General features: G+C 37.1%; 1 protein-coding gene across 1 annotated transcript in view; it reads left to right on the forward strand.

Annotated features, from left to right (window-relative positions):
* The window catches only part of LOC124711150 (protein takeout-like), an 85,859-nt gene that overhangs the window by 46,330 nt on the left and 19,334 nt on the right, over positions 1 to 20,195 (forward strand). Inside the window, exons 2-4 of the mRNA XM_047241050.1 lie at positions 616 to 708; positions 17,500 to 17,647; positions 17,834 to 17,973. Coding sequence (XP_047097006.1) covers positions 616 to 708; positions 17,500 to 17,647; positions 17,834 to 17,973 — 381 coding nt within the window. The remainder of the gene's footprint in view (positions 1 to 615; positions 709 to 17,499; positions 17,648 to 17,833; positions 17,974 to 20,195) is intronic.

Below are 20,195 nucleotides of genomic sequence, written 5' to 3' on the forward strand. Positions count from 1 at the left end.
TTCCCCAGCATGATGCCAATGAACTGCATGATTGTTTAATGTTTTGAAGGGGTTTTAAAACATAACGTACTGTTCTATACAATTTCTTTATTGTTTGATGTGGCAAACGTATACATCTTGCGATAAGAACAATCATAGAGCAATGTTGAACAGCCATTGAGTTTAACAGAAATGGTTATTTTCCAAATACCACATAACACGCATGGTGCCACAGTAATTAGGACACTAGATTCCCAACTGTGTGGATCAAGTTTCCAAACCCTTGTTAGGACTTCTTGATTAAATTTTTCTGTTTTTCCATTAAGTCATAGGGTAAAATTCAGTCTGTAAAGGATAACAGCTGATGTATGTTCAAATCATCTGGCCAAAAATTAAGAAACAGCTCACTGTACTGCAAGAATACTGGAAGGAAGCATCATGTGAAATTTTACATGAAGTAGCTTAGAGAGTAAGAAGTAACTTAAAATAAAAAACCACTAATAATTTTATTAATTAAACAAATAATTAAACACTATCAGTTCTTGTATCTAGAAACTACCTATCAGTACTGTGTAACATATTTGTTATAAAACCAGTAACATAAAAGAAAAATAATTCACAATGCTATGTTTTCAGCAAGCACTTTCAAATTATGCCACCGAAGCCAGCCAGATGTTGCTCAGTGCCTTACAGATGCATTCCAATCAGCTATACCAGAACTTAAGAAAGGTAAGGCATTTTAATCTGCGTGTTTACATGAGATTCATCCTCAATTTTCCTTAAGTTAAGAGAAAATCCATTCTGTATGTTACATTTGTGATGTGTCCTATGCCGTAGCACACACTCAATAACTGACTGTCCCACATCATATGTAATCAACATTTATTTCTTCATCCAAAATGCAGGATACAACTAAGTTGCATCACACAACTACAAACATACTTTAACAATAGTGAATGTTTGATAAAAAAACAATATTATTTAGTCTTTGTCCATGTAAAATAACTTGAAAGATAATACCTTCCACAGAAGGAATCCCAATGACTAGAGTCACTGAAACCATTTCCGATCAGAAAAGTAAATCCTAAGTTCATTTAGCACTGGCACTTATTTATGAAAAGTCAAAGTGCTTTCAGTCATATGATGACAGCAATTACTAAGCACAGTTGATAGTTTAGGTCCACACAAGAATACCAGTCTTGGAACACTGGTCCCACTGAAGGCCAAGTCAGACAAGGAGAAATTCCTTTGATAATGTCTGGCTGCTTGTAGTGGCTGTGGTGAGGTATCTCCCAGATTGGATGGCTGCTGGAACCATGAGGTGTAGATCTTGGTGATCATTCTGTGTCATAATCACTTGCACTGACTGAGTAAACTGAAATGGCAGACAGCAGCAAGGCACTGTCGTAACTACAAGGCTGGCAGAGTAATACCTACTGTTGCTGGGATAGCAAGTGATTTATGGAAGTGAAGTAGGGCTCCTGACTGTGGCGCTGTTGGCAGGGATGCATCCCGCAATGGTGCTGTGGCTGATGGTTCTTGTGGTGAAGCTAGTGCTGCATTTTATTGTGGCACTTCGAAGCAGACCAGTGTATTCTCGACACAGTCCAGCTTCTTGTGGTTGATACACTGAGCCTGCAGTACTGTTGACATCTGGGTCTGCCAAGAGAGTGAGTAATTGGAGCACAGGCAACTGGTCGACCATGTCTATAATGCAGGTAGCCTTAGTTGTAGGTGACTGCAGTTAATGCTACAGTTACGTGGATGAATACAACATAATGCATCATGGATTTTATGGCAATTGATACAATTTCCTACATTATTCTGTTTTGTCACAAAATGTGGGACAACTCGCTTTATCCCATCAAGAAAAAAAAGTTACTAGATAATATTGGAAGAGGAAACACTCAAGACCATGTACAATGCACAACAAAAATTTAAGTAGTAAAGCAAAACCAAGCTGAAGCATTGTTAAACAATGAAGAAAGAAATATAGCAAGTAAATGAAATTTAATTCTCAGATAATTGCTGTGACAGAAATAGTCATGTGTTTAAATTCTTGGGCACTAATTTCAATGATTACTTCCACACTTTTGTAGCAAAAACAGAAATGGGACCCACAGAACATGATAGATGAAGTAATAAATGAATTTCAAATATCATATGTTGCATGAAAAGTATTCACACTAAAGAAAGCCAAAAATTATGCTGCCAAAATATCTGTTAGTATAAACAACTTTATTGAGAAGGAATTTTCTTAGATTAAACTGTACACTCAATGGGGACTCAAATCTCAGTCCTTGACTTTTGTGGGTAATTCTATTACCAACTGAGCTTAGCAGAGATGAATCATGAACCCCACTCACATCTTCAGTTCTACCAATTTCTCTCCTCATTTTTCAAACCTCACAGGCACTCTCCTGCACACAAAGCCATTTCTCCATGAAATCCAAACTTCCAGGAGTAGTTATACAGGAACAGTTCTATGAAGTTTCAATAGTATGAGAGAAGTACGAGCAGAACTGAAGTTGTGACAGCAGTTTATTGGTTGTACTTGGATGGCTCAGTCAGTTAAGTGCACAGCCTGTGAAAGGCATGCCTCTAGGATAAAACCGTATGACTGAACTACAAAAATATTTTGAGATTGTAGCAGTTGATACTAAATTCAAGAAGCCTTTAGTTATATGCCACTACTGGTCACCTAATGGTAGCTTACCAATATTCATTTTGAAATTAGATACAGTACTACAACTCTAGAGCTCAAAGTACCCTAATATTTTGTTATGTGGTAACCTTAACATAAATGTTTTTAAAGAGTTTTCAGCTTAGCAAAAACTATGGAATGTGTTAATATGCTGCAACATGGAAAAAATGAACCACAGATGCACAAGAATAACAGCCACTAGTTCCTCTGCTAGTGACATATTGATTGTTAATGGCAAAAAATGCACATACAACAGTTTTAATGGTATATCTAATCGTAACTGATTGATATTGAATATAGTTATGTCCAATGCTGATAAGCAGACAGAAACATCTCAACACATATACAAATGAGCATCAGTGGGCAACAGTAAGGCAGCAGCAACTTTCACACATTTACTCCACAAAGCTAACTGGAAGGGTATTTATAGCACCTATGATGTTGTCAGTAAAGTAGATAAATGGATAGGTACTCTGTAGTACTGTTATGATGTAGCATTTCCAATGAATTTAGATCTGCACTGCACCATTGTAAAACATCTACTAAGAAAGATTAACTTTATAAATATAAATCATTTGCAAAAACAAAAACAGGTTGCTTAAATATAGCAGAACTAAAAACAATAATTTATATCATGACTATTTCAGACATTATAGAAAACAATTCTCAACAAGGTTATTCATGAATTCAAGAAACTGTACAACCAGCAATTTATATACAACTCAAGGAATAAATCTAAAGCTATTGGGCATTAACAATGATATAATTGGTAATGAAAACAAGGGCTGATCAATAACATAGTGGTACATTAAGAATAAGGATAGAGTATCTCTGGCTCTAGAGAAATATCTAAAGTATTCAAATATCTACAGTATTCGACAACCACTTCATAAACATTGGATACAACCTCTCTCTTCAAATTAGTGCTCTTTTGTCCTTTCTCTGTTCAAACCTAGACTTATTCCCCCAAACTTATTCCCCATACAGTTGAAATCTGTAGTTTTATAAAACAGAAACCTACCTCACACTCACAGGGTTTAGATGGCAAATCTGATTTACCTCAAACAAATGTGCCACCATGTGCCTTATCCCCTATCAGACTGAATAATCTGCTCCTTGCTCTCATATCATTTCTGTAAAATGTCCAAGGCAGAAAAAGTGGTTTCTCACTTTAAAGAAGATGAAAAGACTGGTCACCGGCCTATATAAAATATCCAAGGTCCTTGGCAAAGCAGTATATGAGCATGTTATTAAGTTCCTGGAAGGCAAGTATTTATTGAGCCCTCATTAGTCTGATTTTTGAAAAGGGAGATCAATAATGGGGCTCTATATTCATTTCTAAGTAAAGTTTATGGGGCATTCAGTGACAGAAAGCATATGACAGGATTATTCCTTGATCTCATAAAAGTCAGTCATGAATTAGAATAACTGCTGTAGTATGTAACAACAGGAAAATGAACGAATTCTTTAGATTGTATCTCTTAGACAGAAAACAAAAAGTCACAATTACTTAAAAATATAGGGAAGCACACCATCAAAGAAGCAAGACATAAGACAAGATATTCCTCAAGGTTCAACACCTGGTCCAGTTATATTTATTATATTTATCAGTGACCTGCTCTGAAGCATTCAAACAAGCCAACAAGTAATGACACCAAAATACTGTATTCAAACCATTGTCCTTATTCAATCTGTAACACGATTTCTGATAACAAGCTGAAACTAGCAGAGTGATTAAACTCAAACAAATTGTTACTAAATAAGACAAAACTGTGCATATAAATTTTTGCCCTCACATATAGTTTTGCCAATTGCATGTAATGTCATATTTGGAAATGTACCTATAAAGTAGTACAAGTTTATATGCCAACTAGCTCTGCAGATGATGAAGAAATTGAAGAAATGTATGATGAAATAAAAGATATTATTCAGATTGTGAAGGGAGACGAAAATTTAATAGTCATGGGTGACTGGAATTCGAGTGTAGGAAAAGGGAGAGAAGGAAACATAGTAGGTGAATATGGATTGGGGGACAGAAATGAAAGAGGAAGCCACCTGGTCGAATTTTGCACAGAGCACAACATAATCATAACTAACACTTGGTTTAAGAATCATGAAAGAAGGTTGTATACATGGAAGAACCCTGGAGATACTAAAAGGTTTCAGATAGATTATATAATGGTAAGACAGAGATTTAGGAACCAGGTTTTAAATTGTAAGACATTTCCAGGGGCAGATGTGGACTCTGACCACAATCTATTGGTTATGACCTGTAGATTAAAACTGAAGAAACTGCAAAAAGGTGGGAATTTAAGGAGATGGGACCTGGATAAACTAAAAGAACCAGAGGTTGTACAGAGATTCAGGGAGAGCATAAGGGAGCAATTGACAGGAATGGGGGAAATAAATACAGTAGAAGAAGAATGGATAGCTTTGAGGGATGAAGTAGTTAAGGCAGCAGAGGATCAAGTAGGTAAAAAGACGAGGGCTAGTAGAAATCCTTGGGTAACAGAAGAAATATTGAATTTAATTGATGAAAGGAGAAAATATAAAAATGCAGTAAGTGAAACAGGCAAAAAGGAATACAAACGTCTCAAAAATGAGATCGACAGGAAGTGCAAAATGGCTAAGCAGGGATGGCTAGAGGACAAATGTAAGGATGTAGAGGCCTATCTCACTAGGGGTAAGATAGATACCGCCTACAGGAAAATTAAAGAGACCTTTGGAGATAAGAGAACAACTTGTATGAATATCAAGAGCTCAGATGGAAACCCAGTTCTAAGCAAAGAAGGGAAAGCAGAAAGGTGGAAGGAGTATATAGAGGGTCTATACAAGGGCGTTGTACTTGAGGACAATATTATGGAAATGGAAGAGGATGTAGATGAAGATGAAATGGGAGATATGATACTGCGTGAAGAGTTTGACAGAGCACTGAAAGACCTGAGTTGAAACAAGGCCCCCGGAGTAGACAATATTCCATTGGAACTACTGACGGCCGTGGGAGAGCCAGTCCTGACAAAACTCTACCATCTGGTGAGCAAGATGTATGAAACAGGCGAAATACCCTCAGACTTCAAGAAGAATATAATAATTCCAATCCCAAAGAAAGCAGGTGTTGACAGATGTGAAAATTACCGAACTATCAGCTTAATAAGTCACAGCTGCAAAATACTAACACGAATTCTTTACAGACGAATGGAAAAACTAGTAGAAGCCAACCTCGGGGAAGATCAGTTTGGATTCCGTAGAAACACTGGAACACGTGAGGCAATACTGACCTTACGACTTATCTTAGAAGAAAGATTAAGGAAAGGCAAACCTACGTTTCTAGCATTTGTAGACTTAGAGAAAGCTTTTGACAATGTTGACTGGAATACTCTCTTTCACATTCTAAAGGTGGCAGGGGTAAAATACAGGGAGCGAAAGGCTATTTACAATTCGTACAGAAACCAGATGGCAGTTATAAGAGTCGAGGGACATGAAAGGGAAGCAGTGGTTGGGAAGGGAGTAAGACAGGGTTGTAGCCTCTCCCCGATGTTGTTCAATCTGTATATTGAGCAAGCAGTAAAGGAAACAAAAGAAAAATTCGGGGTAGGTATTAAAATTCATGGAGAAGAAATGAAAACTTTGAGGTTCGCCGATGACATTGTAATTCTGTCCGAGACAGCAAAGGACTTGCAAGAGCAGTTGAATGGAATGGACAGTGTCTTGAAAGGAGGATATAAGATGAACATCAACAAAAGCAAAACAAGGATAATGGAATGTAGTCTAATTAAGTTGGGTGATGCTGAGGGAATTAGATTAGGAAATGAGGCACTTAAAGTAGTAAAGGAGTTTTGCTATTTGGGGAGCAAAATAACTGATGATGGTCGAAGTAGAGAGGATATAAAATGTAGGCTGGCAATGGCAAGGAAAGCGTTTCTGAAGAAGAGAAATTTGTTAACATCCAGTATTGATTTAAGTGTCAGGAAGTCATTTCTGAAAGTATTCGTATGGAGTGTAGCCATGTATGGAAGTGAAACATGGACGATAAATAGTTTGGACAAGAAGAGAATAGAAGCTTTCGAAATGTGGTGCTACAGAAGAATGCTGAAGATTAGATGGGTAGATCACATAACTAATGAGGAAGTATTGAATAGGATTGGGGAGAAGAGAAGTTTGTGGCACAACTTGACCAGAAGAAGGGATCGGTTGGTAGGACATGTTCTGAGGCATCAAGGGATTACCAATTTAGTATTGGAGGGCAGCGTGGAGGGTAAAAATCGTAGAGGGAGACCAAGAGATGAATACACTAAGCAGATTCAGAAGGATGTAGGTTGCAGTAGGTACTGGGAGATGAAAAAGCTTGCACAGGATAGAGTAGCATGGAGAGCTGCATCAAACCAGTCTCAGGACTGAAGACCACAACAACAAACCTATAAAGCAAGAGGTAATCAGTAAATTCCTTGGAATATGAATAGGTGACATTCTATGGTGAGATGTATATTTTTTTTTAAATTGTAAGTAGACAGAGCAATTTTTGCTACCCATTAACGTCCTGAGTAAAGTTTGTGAGACTGAAACACAGGAATGTGCACATTTCGTACTTGTACACTCAGTGCTCATATACTGTATTCAATTTCAGGGCAGTCACACAAGAGATGTTTATTATGCAGAAGAGAATAATTAAGTTCATCACATAAGTGCCTCTCTCCTCCACCACTAAACATTTCTGGGGCTCAGTATCCTACCTGTGTCTTGTGTCTCTATTCATGATAAAGTCTGTTTTATTCATAAAAATTTGCATGTTTACAAAAAACTGTGACATCTGCCAACACCAGACCCATCATTCCAAAGATGTATCTACAGTTAGCCAACAGAACACTGTAGTCCTAGGTGCATGTGAGTTGTTCTATACAAATGGCTACCCAAAACCTTTAAGTTGGATAGAAAAGGATTCAAAACAAAACTAAAGTGTTACTTAAGAAGAACTGCAACTATACAGTAGAATTTATGAATGTCTCTCTAAAATAACCAAGTTAAATACTTTCTTATGGTTTTGACCAACTAGGATCATGTTAACAACTTCAGTTCCTCTTCTTCCTTTGTTGTTGTTTCCTATTTTTCCAGTATTCCCTCATTTTCTCCCCATGAAGTCTCTTCCTTTATTCTGTCCATGTTGTTCCCGATTTTTTATTTCTTCTGCTTTGAAGACCTTCCAAATTTAGTATTTTGTTTTTATAATGGTATCTTTCTGCTATTTCTGATTCTTTGATGTTGTTTCTTTCGAGATCTTTTCTTACTTCTGTAATCCATGATATTGTCGATTTCTTCTTCCAGAAATCTAGGAGTACTTGTTTAGTTAGTCTATTTCCATCCATTTGGTAGAGACGTCTAAAAAAGGTTAATCTTCGTTTGGCCATTACTTCAGATATTTTCTCTATATTTTTGTAGATCTCCTCATTACTTCTTATTTTCCAACCATCTGCAGTTTTCATTGCACCCATTATTTTTCTAATAATCCTTCTTTCCAGTACCTCTAGTTTGTCCGTCTTATAGTTCACCATGAAGCATTCAGATCCATATAAACATTCTGGTCATACCACAGTGGTGTAGTGTTTTTGTTTTGTTTTTCTAGATACACATTTCTTCTTGTAAATATTTTTGGTCAAACCATATGCTCTTTCCATTTTATTAATTCTTACATCTATTGCAGATTTTTCTAGTCCATTCTGTTGTATAGTTTCTCCAAGATATTTAAATTTATTTACTTGCTCTATTTTACCTATTTGTGTTTCTATGTATTTTGGTTTTTTATATTTGTCATGAATTTTGTTTTTTCAGCTGAAATTTTGAGACCAGTTCTGTTTGATAATGTTTCCAGAATGTTTATTTGAGTAACTGCTTCTGTCAGATTTTCTGAAAGTATTGCGAAATCATCCACAAAAGCCAAGCAGTTTAGCTTAATTCCATTTGCTTTCCTTCCCAGAGTTATTGGTTCAATTTTGTGATTTTTTAGCTCCGAATTCCAGATCCTTACAATTTTTTCTAGCACACAGTTAAACAGTAAAGGTGATAAACCATCACCTTGTCTAACACCGGTTTTTATTTCAAAAGGCTGAGATACTTCTCCCATAAATTTGACTTTAGATACTGTACCTGTTAGAGTTTCACGAATTGTGTTTGCTAGTTTTGATTTAACACCAAATTTTGTAATGACCTTATCTATTCTTTCTCTGTCTATACAATCAAATGCTTTCTTGAAATCTATAAATGACACTAGTATTGGTTTGCTGGTTAACATTCTATGGCGAATTATTGACTTTAAGTTAAAAATTTGTTCTGCACGGAATCTTCCCTTCTGAAAACCACCCTGATATTCTCCTAGTTGTTTGTCTAAAGTATCTACCACTCTGTTGAGGAGAATTTTTGATAATATTTTGTATGCCACTGGCAGAAGTGACACTCCTCTGTAATTACTGACATTTTGTTTATCTCCCTTTTTATGTAGTGAGTGGATTAATGCTGTTTTCCATTCAACTGGAATCTTTTCAGTTTTCCAAATGTTCTCAAAAAGCAGCTGTAGATCCTTTATGATTTTTGGTTCTGACCACTTCAATAATTCTGCTGTAATGGAGTCTTCACCACTTGCTTTATTGTTTTTGAGTGTTTTGATGGCTTCATGAATTTCTAGCTCTGTTGGCGGGAGATCTTCCTCTAGATTTTGAGGTGTCACTGAAAAATCTAATTTATCTGTTGGAACTGGACACTTAAACAACTTTTCAAAAAAATTTGCTAAAATTTCACCATTTTCTTTATTATTTAATCCTATTTTGCCATTTTCATCTTTGAAACAAATACTTGGTGCCTGATATCCTTTAAGCATGTGTTTGAAGGTTTTGTAAAGATTTCTAGAATTATTTTTAGTGAAATTTTCTTCTATTTTAATAAGCTGACAATTTTCAAAGTTCCTTTTGATTTTCTGGATTATTTTTTATGTTTCTTTTCTTTGTTGTCTGAATTGTTCAAGGTCTTCCTCTTTTTTTTAACATCTCCATTTTCTCCATTTTTGAGCTCTTTGTATTAGTGCTTCTTCACACTCCTCATTCCAACATATTTTCTTTTTATTCTTGGTTAATCCTAAAGTTTCCTCTGCTGCTTGAGTTATTTTCATCTGGAGTTCACGCCAATCACCTTCTTTACTTGTCTCAGTTTCTTCTCTAAATTTTTCTATATTTTCTTTTGTAATATTAGCTGTAGTGGTGTTGTATCTGATCACTTTCTTGGTCGCCTTTTTTTGGTTTAGATGGAAGAAATTTTATTTTAATCTTAGAGAGATAATGATCTGAATCGAATGCACCATTTCTGACTATTTTAACATTCATAATTTCCGTGATGTGCCTTTTAGATATGGCTGCATGATCCAGTTGAAATTCGCTTGCGTTTGGATTTGGATGTCTCCAGGTTTTGGCTTTTCTTGGTAGTTTGTGGAAATGTGTGGACATGAGATTTAACTGGAACATTTTACACATATTGATCAGTCTTTCACCATTCCTGTTTGTTCCTGAGTGTGCTGGATATTCACCTACAATAGTTCTAAATTTCTTTTCCCTCCCAATTTGCGCATTAAAGTTACCAAGAAGTATTTTAACGTTCTTTTTAGGTATGATAGAAATTTCACATTCTAAAAGATCCCAGAATTTATTTACTTTCTCCAGATTTCTTCTGTTGTCAGCATTTATAGGTGCATGACAGTTTGTGAGAGTGCAACTTTTATTCATGCACTTCATTGTTAACATGGATATCCTTTCTGAATTCGATCTAAATTCTGTTACACTATCTACGATTTTTTGTTTACATAAAATGCTGTTCCAAACATCGGCGTGTTTTCCGTTATTCTCACTGCTGGTTTCCCTTTATAAATTCTATAACGTTGTGCATCAACTACATTGTCATCTAAGAATCGTGTTTCCTGAACTGCTATAATCTGTATATCGTTCTTCTGCAGAAATAATTCCAATTCCTTTTGTTTCCCAGTTTTCAGAAGAGAATTTACATTTAAGATTCCAAAGTAGTACTTCTTCTTGAACTGAAACTTGGAAGGCTTTTCTATATATTTCATCTTTTCTTCACAGCTAGGGAATCCAAGATCATCCCTGAATTCCCAAAGTAAGACCAGGTTGTTAGCTTGGAATATTATTTATTCAGCCGCCACTAACATGTGGAACAGACGCTGTCGGGGTGTCGCCACTAACATGTGGAACCGTCGTGCCCTCTGTCCATTTTGGCCTTGGTTATGGTTTATAGCTTATTAGTTCATTGTACAAATGTTACTGTTATTTTTCTTGTTATAAGTCTGAAAATAACTGACATAAATATTATCTTAATTACCCTAAGTTTTTACCTGATTTACTTCATTATATAAATGTAACTGTTAAATTTTCTCATTGTGAGTTAATTATAACAATACCAGAGAAGGAAAGTTGCTACTCACCATATAGCGGAGATGCTGAGTTGCGATAGGCACTACAAAAAGATTCACACAATTAAGCCTTTTGGCCATTAAGGCCTTTGTCAGCAGTAGACACACATACACACATGCACACACATACACACACGCACACACACTCACGTAAACTCAACTTGCACACATATCTGCAGTCTCAGAGAGCTAAAACCACACTGCAAACAGCAGCACCAATGCATGATGGGAGTGGCGACTGGGTGGGGGTAAGGAGGGGGCTGGGGGAGGGAGGGAGAAGGATAGTATGGTGGGAGTGGCGGACAGTGAAGTGTTGCAGTTTAGACGGAGGGCAGGAGAGAAGGTGCGGAGGGGGGAGGGGGTAAGTAGCAGAAAGGAGAGAAATAAAAAGAAATTAAAAGACTGGGTGTGACGGAGAAATGACAGCTGTGTGTACTGAAATGGGAACTGGGAGGGGGCTGGATGGGTGAGGACAGTGACTGATGAAGGTTGAGGCCAGGAGGGTTACGGGACCGTAGGGAAAGTTGCCACCTGCACAATTCAGAAAAGCTGGTGTTGGTGGGAAGGATCCACATGGCACAGGCTGTGAGGCAGTCGTTGAGATGAGGGATATCATGTTGGGCAGCGTGTTCAGCAACAGAGTGGTCAACTTGTTTTTTGCCACAGTTTGTCGGTGGTTGTTCATGCGGACAGACAGCTTGTTTGTTGTCATGCTTACATAGAACGCAGCACAGTGGTTGCAGATTAGCTTGTAAATCACATGACTGGTTTCACAGGTAGCCCTACCTTTGATGGAATGGATGATGTAGTGACCGGACTGGAGTAGGTGGTGGTAGGAGGATGTATGGGACAGGTCTTGCATCTAAGTCTATTGCAGGGGTATGAGCCATGAGGTAAGGGATTGGGAGCAGGGGTTGTGTAAGGATAGATGAGTATATTATGTAGGTTCAGTGGATGATGGAATACCATGGTAGGAGGGGTGGGAAGGGTAGTGGGCAGGACATTTCTCATTTCAGGGCACGACGAGAGGTAATCGAAACCCTGGCGGAGAATGTAATTCAGTTGCTCCAGTCCCGGATGGTACTGAGTTACGAGGGGTATGCTCCTCTGTGGCTGGACTGTGGGACTTTTGGAGGTGGTGGGAGACTGGTTCAGATTCACTGATGACATCTTTGGCATCTGGATTGAAGGTGAGGACACCTTATTCACATTCCTCCAGAGCGTCAACAACTTCTCCCCCATTTGCTTCACTTGGTCCTACTCACCCTAACAAGCCACCTTCTTACATGTTGACCTTCACCTCAGAGATGGCTACATCAGTACCTCTGCCCATATCAAACCTACTAACCACCAGCAATACCTCCACTTCGACAGCTACCACCCATTCCATACCAAGAAGTCCCTTCAGTACAGCCCAGCCACTCATGGTTGTCACATCTCCAGTGATGAGCAGTCCCTCTCAAAATATACCGAGGGTCTCACTGAAGCCATCACTGACCGTAATTATCCTCCCATCCTTGTACAAAAACAAATCTCCTGCGCCTTATCTTTCCAGTCTCGCACGACCTCCCTAAGTCCCACAGTCTGGCCACAGAGGAGCATTCCCCTCGTAACTCAGTACCATCTGGGACTGGAGCAACTGAATTACATTCTCCGCCAGGGTTTCGATTACCTCTGTCATGCCCTGAAGTGAGAAATGTCCTGCCCACTACCCTTCCCACCCCTACTACCGTACTATTCTGCCATCCACTGAACCTACACAATATACTCGTCCATCCGTACACAACCCCTGCTCCCAATCCCTTACCTCATGGCTCATACCCCTGTAACAGACCTAGATGCAAGACCTGTCCCATACATCCTCCTACCACCACCTACTCTAGTACAGTCACTAACACCACCTATTCCATCAAAGGCAGGGCTACCTGTGAAACCAGTCATGTGATTTACAAGCTAAGCTGCAACCACTGTGCTGCTTTCTATATAGGCATGACAACGAACAAGTTGTCTGTCCACATGAATGGCCACTGACTAACTGTGGCAAAAAAACAAGTGGACCACCCTATTGCTGAACATGCTGTCAAACATGATATCCCTCATCTCAATGACTGCTTCACAGCCTGTGCCATATGGATCCTTCCCACCAACACCAGCTTTTCTGAATTGTGCAGGTGGGAGCTTTCCCTGCAATACATCCTACATTCCCGTAACCCTCCTGGTCTCAACCTTCATTAGTCACCGTCTTCACCCATCCAGCCCCCTCCCTGTTCCCATTCCAACACTACACAGCCGTAATTTCGCCACCACCTTACCCCCACCCAGTTGCCACTCCCATCATGCATTGGTACTGCTGTTTGCAGTGTGGTTTCAGCTCTCTGAGACTGTAGACATGTGTGCAAATTGAGTTTTTTTTTGTGTGTGTGTGTGTGTGTGTGTGTGTGTGTGTGTGTGTGTGTGTGTGTGTGTGTGTGTGTGTGTGTGTCTACTGCTGACAAAGGCCTTAATGGCCGAAAGATTTAATTGTGTGAATTTTTGTGTTGTGCCTATTGAGACTCAGCATCTCCGCTATGTGGTGAGTAGCAACTTTCCTTCTCTGGTATTGTTACATTCCATCCTGTGTTTTCCTTTGTTTAATTATAACATTTACACAAATTGCAATTATAATTTGTTCCACACCCATTGGTTTTTCTTGTTATGAATTAATTACGATATTCATACAAATTGCAACTGTGACTTGCCTTATATCCCTGTGTAATAACACACAACAGGATTTCTGGAATCAATAAAAATAGTTTGGCACAATGTTTTATTACATAAGGAAGTTCTGATTTAATTCTGTTGGAAACCATGGGCCATGGCATGAAATGAACATCATTATTTTATATACATCAAGAGTATCTTATTTATTTAACTTAAAGGACAATACTGCAGCATTGTATACAGAAAAGTTATTTAAAATATTAGTGAGCAACTAATATTCTCAGTTTCAACCCTATCATAAAGTTCTCAGCTTGACAGCTATCCATCTAATATTAATTTAATCATTATTCTAATTTATTTATTTATTTGTCCTAGAATGATTTTAGTACATTGTTTGTACTCATGATATAGGACAGTGGAAATCTAGTTAATTTACAATACAGTAATCATTTTGACTAAATTGTTGACATAATCAAAATGCATAATAATGTAGGTTGGTGTACTACATTGCATCTACATATGATAGTAGCAGTTATTAAATGATATGACATAATAAGAACAATGTAAACTATATCATGAATTGACAATTAATAAAATTTGGTAAATGAGTTTCACTTATTACAATGTTTCATAAAATCAGACAGAGAATAGAAGCAGTGGTCAAGCAATAACTGTTTTAACTTTATTTTAAATTCATTTTAGGTAAGAAGATGAATGATTATATAACATAGCTCCAGTAAGATACACTCCTCCTTTGCATAAGTTTCATGTGTAGGTTCATCTTCTGCCTAGTTTCATATTTGTGTGTGAAGAGATTTTCCTTTTTTAAGATGCTCCCTTTTGTAAAAATTTGTATTTCATATATATACAAGCAAGGCAGCAGCAATATTTTGAGGGTTTTAAAAAGGGATCTGCAGGAATCCTTGTATTTATTTTTTTATCACCCTGATTTTCTTTTACTGTATTTTAAATGTTTTTGTAGAAATTCCCCCCAAAAATTATTCCATACATAAGTAGCTACTGTATATTGCACTGGTACGCTGTCAGCACTGATAAGCAACTTGTATTCTGAGTGAGGATCCTAATGGTATATGCTGGTGAATTCAGTCTCTTATTTAAATTGTTTAGGAGCACCTCCCATTCAGATATGTCTGAACATGAATACCTAGAAATTGTGTATGGCTGACCTTCAACACATTTTTTCCTTTGATAGTGAAAACAGAGTTTGCAGGATGGAGGTTTTGTGTGGTTTGGAAGTTCACTGCCACAGTTTTTTCAGACTTTATGATGAGCCTATTGGTCCTGAGCCAGTGCATTAAGGTATGCATAAATGATGTTGCAGGCTCCTGCAGATTTTTCTCATTCTGTGATTTAATTAGAATATTAGTGTCATCTGCAAAGGGTACAGTGGTTCCACCATGTATTGTACTAGCCAAGTCATTTTATATACAGCAGAAATAGGGCATGCCCCATAACTGGCCCATGAGGGAGTCCATACTTGATTTTCTTCTCATCACTGTAAAATTTAGAAATTTTTTGTGTTTCATTATCTTTGTGTTTTATTTCTGTAGTCTGCTAATAATTACTGAGGTACGACTGGAGCCACATTTCAGACTGGCCTCTAATTCCATAATTACTTAATTTACGCAAGAGAATGCCACGATCAATAACATCGAAGGCTTTACTTAGATCCAGAAATATCCCAGATACATATTGCTTACTATCCACTGCTTTTAGTGCTTTATTTAAGAAGACAAAATTTGCTGTCTGAGTTGACTTTCCATCTCTGATCCCATGTTGGGAGTCACTTATCAGCCTCCTTTTATTTAAGAAAACTTTTAATATTCTAAGGAACACTTTCTCCATAATTTTGCTGAGGCCTGACAATACTGAAATCAGCCTATAATTATCAGTATCACTTTTTGCACCATTCTCATACAAAGGTGATAATTTTGCATTTTTTAGGTTATTTGGAAACACATCACTCTCTAGAGATGAATTTACTATGTCTGTTAATGGTTCCACAATAAATGTTGCACTAACTTTGCTAATAGCATCTGGTAACTTATCAACAACCACTGAATATTTATTAGGTAATTCTTTTAGGATTCTTGACAAATCCTCAGGTGTTGCTACATACATGAATAATGTGTTTGGATGAATTTTTTGATCTGAGTGACTGGCTGGCTGGTTGTCAAGGTTTGTATTTATTAACTGCTGTGCTAGGCTAGAGAAATAATTGTTGAAAGCACTCACCACATGTTTGGGGTCAGTTAGTTTCTTTTTATTCATAATCTGCTTTATATTACTGTGATTAACTGGCCTGGTGCCCATTTCTTTTTTTATAACTTGCCAGGTTGCCTCAGTTTTATTTTGTCATTTGTTTAAATAACTCAGTATTCTTATGTATCTTGTAAAATATGTAATAAAGTTAGAATTAGTATTTTGCTTGGAGTACTCATACAAACACCTTTTATTTTGACATGATATCCTTATCCCTTTTGTAATTCACTTGTTTGTTTTTTGAGTAGAATTAAACAGTTATTTTCTTGGGAAAAGCCATTTAAAAAAAAGTTTGAATGTAGCCATAAACTTATCAATATCTCACTTGTACCATTACAGTCATATACATTTTTCCAATTTCTACCTTTAAGGAGAGAACAGAAATATTCCACATTTTTTGTACTGAAATTCCTTACAGTGTGTTGTATTCTACTGGAAATTGAGTGTTCTGAAATATTCATGGCAAGAATTTGAGCATTGTGATCACTAAACCCCATGTTTACAACTTGTATGTTATAGGCATATTTGCATGTATTTATCAAGATCTGGTCAATAACAGATGCAGAAGTTGGTGTTTCTCGAGTTGGTTCAGTTACCATTGCACTGACATTGAACGAAAGTAGTAGATTTATAATGTCATCTCTGAATTTATTGGATTTCAAGAAATCAATATTAAAGTCACCAAATATAATTATATTTCTCTCGGGAGAGTGAATTTCTTCCAAGAGGTCCTCCACGCAACTGTAAAACACTTTTTTGTCCCCATCTGGTGACTTGTATACACAAACAATAACTGTATTTTGCCTTAGTAGTTCAGCTATAGAGAGTTTTGTATCTTTTTCACAGGACAGTTTATGATGTGTAGTTACACTTTTGAATTCAATGTTTTCTCTAACATATACACTGGTACCCCCAGACTTGATATTTTCCCACAAAACATGCTTCCAAGTTTGAACTGAAGAATGTATGTTTGCTCTAACATATCTTGTTTGAGCCAGTGTTCTGTAAAGCTTAGTACAGAAATATCATTTAGTCATTTAACATTATTTCTATTTCATTTAGTTTATTTGAGAGTGATTGAAATTTTGATGCAGTAATTTAAAATTAGGTACAGGGAGTAAATCATTTCTTGCTTGACCACTTACCTCACTATTTGAGCAAGTGTACTTAGTAGGAAAAAATCCTCACGTTTTTCAGGGATGGTGTTTGACGTATGGCTTTCTGGTTCACCATATGTGGGTTCCTACCTTTCTTCTATTGAAATGTTCCCAATTTCCACTTTTTTTTCGTCCTTTTTTCACCCATCTGGCCATTAATGACTGCCTTGTTGCTGCATTTGATGGCTTGACATTTAACCTATGATATGTTTTAGGGCTTCCAGCATTTGGAGTCTACTCAATAGATCCACTGAAGGTAACACAAATGTTGATTGATCAAGGAGATGGACCAGTTAATATCAAATTGGATTTCACTGATCAGACATTCACAGGATTTGGAGACATCACTGTGAAAGACTTAAAGTAAGTGAAGACTGAGAAAGTGAGACTGTCTATAGCTCAACAAAGAGTGATATAATTATGTTTATCATGTTTCAATCTGTATGTGTGTGGGGGGGGGGGTTACACACTTGTGTCCATACATACATTGTCAGTGTTGTACAGTTTGAATTGTTACATAAAATAATTCTAAATCTTTTTTCTCCCCAGGGTTAATCTGGACCCAGACAACTTCCATATTGATGCTAAGGTATCAATTCCCAATTTGGACCTAAAAGGAAAATATCAAATTGATGGGAAAGTCCTTGTGCTACCAATACAAGGGAAAGGAAACAGTGACCTGACATTAAGTAAGTTTGGATATTTATCAGTCACAAAGCCAATTCAAAAGCATCAGTGATTTCATCACACTTCTTTCCTACAGAATTCACATTCTTATAATATTAGTATAAGAGCTTTAAATGTTCTCTGTGGTTTCATTCTTCCATTACAGCTTTCTACACAAAAATACATTATCTAACAATAATGATAACACACATAATAAGTGCACCTGATATGCTACATAACATACTGCTCTCATTTTAAGTTCAAGGATGTAGACACATGTGTTCATCCTGGAAATTTGGGCACACCTCATCAGTCATGAGTCATGCAAAAATGTCTGGGGTTCTAGTATTTGACTAGCGAGGGCATTTTGTTTTTTTTTTTTTTTTAATCTTAAACCTGGTGGGTGTGGCTAACAGTCCTGCCACAACTTTTCACCTAAACATTTGGCAACATAAAAGGGATACTGCATTATGTTGTTATCTTGTATGAAGTAAATCATGCACAGGTTTTTGATTATTTTGTCTCTATTCCTTTTTTGTCTTACTGTTTAGAAATGGGCAAAAGAAAGTGTTTGTTTAATGTTGACCTGCAATAGGAATACAAATTTTTGAAACCATGTAATCACAGTAACAATGAAGGCCTTTATTGCACACTATGGACTGGAGAATTTTCTGTTGCATGTAAAAAAAAGAGATTTAGTATTTATTTTATTTATCCATCTATTAACAATAAATATGGTATGGTTGTCATCCAAATACACATGTAAATTGATGGGAAACCATTTCAAGGAAATGGAACATGCAAATATGTAAATAAAAAAGTATGTACAAAATAATTGTCATGGAGTAGATGATGATTTTAAAGTGATTTATTACATACAATTTTTAAAGCAAAAATCTTTCAATGCCTAGACCACAATTTTCCTATCACAATTAAAGTACGATAATTAGTTTTGATTGCTATCTGCAACCATCTTCATCGTTCAGAATGTGAAAAGGTGGTGAATAGGCACTGTAAAGCATCGTTAGGTGTAGTCATGCAATAACGTGCATTCATAAATAACAAAACAATAACAGTACATAGTTCAAAAAGATCACCACAAGCAATCCATGTTGTAAACCATAATCTGCTGCAGTATTTTCCTATCATCCTGAACTTGTACACGTTTCATAAGGACAACTACTTCATGTGCCATGCAGGATCACTCTTGTGTAAGCCAGACTATGGAACAGCTGACAGTTTTTGGAACCATTGCACATCTGTTCTCACAATATCTCTTTCTTTCTTTCTTTTGCTACCATCATTATCCTGCATTGTGCACAGGGTTGGCAGGAATAAGGACGGAGTTGGCATGGTCAGTTTTAAGGGGTGGCCGGATACCCTTCCTGCCACCACCCCATACCCCCCGGGATGGAATTAGTGTACCCCAGCTGTCTGCATCGAACGTAAATCGTGAAATAGTGTGAATGCATTTCAAATGTCTGCAAGTCATGTAACTGAGGTGGGACGTGGGAACCAGCCTGGTATTCACCTAGTAGGATGTGAAAAACTGCCTAAAAACCACATCCAGGCTGGCCAGCACACCGGCTGTTGTCATTAATCTGCTGGGCGGATTCGATCCGGGGCCGGCGCGCCTACCTGAGTCCAGGAAGCAGCGCGTTAGCGCTCTCGGCTATCCTGGCAGGTTGTTCTCACAATAATATCTGCTATTCTATTGCAAGTAACACACGTTTGATCCAACTTTTACTCAAGCAGCTGTACATTTTCCTATATTGCTGTCATCCTACGAGATTACAGTATACAACCTGGCTTGCTCACAGTGAAGATTTTAAACTAAGTACTTTTTTTGTTTTGGTATTTAAATCTGCATGTTATTGCATTATAACAGCTAATGATGCTTTCCTATGCTTATTCAACACACTTTCACATTTTGGACGAACTGAAGGTGGTTGCAGATAGCAACCAAAACTTGTTATCATACTTTAATTGTGATAGGAAAATTGTGGTCTAGGCATTAAAAGTATGTTTTTACTTTAAGAAATTTTTATTTCATAAAATAATACAAGCTCATACAATACATAGTAACACAGAATAATACAAGATCATACAGCACATAGCAACAGAGAATAACACAAAATCATAGAATACATAGTAACACAAGTTCATATACATGTTTGCTTGTGGTATTATAATTGCACAGTCTGTTTTCCATAGGGCTTTGCTTTTGTCCTCCCTAGACAGAAAG

The sequence above is a fragment of the Schistocerca piceifrons genome, chromosome 8, assembly GCF_021461385.2.
Source record: "Schistocerca piceifrons isolate TAMUIC-IGC-003096 chromosome 8, iqSchPice1.1, whole genome shotgun sequence".
Taxonomy (NCBI): Eukaryota; Metazoa; Arthropoda; class Insecta; order Orthoptera; family Acrididae; genus Schistocerca; species Schistocerca piceifrons.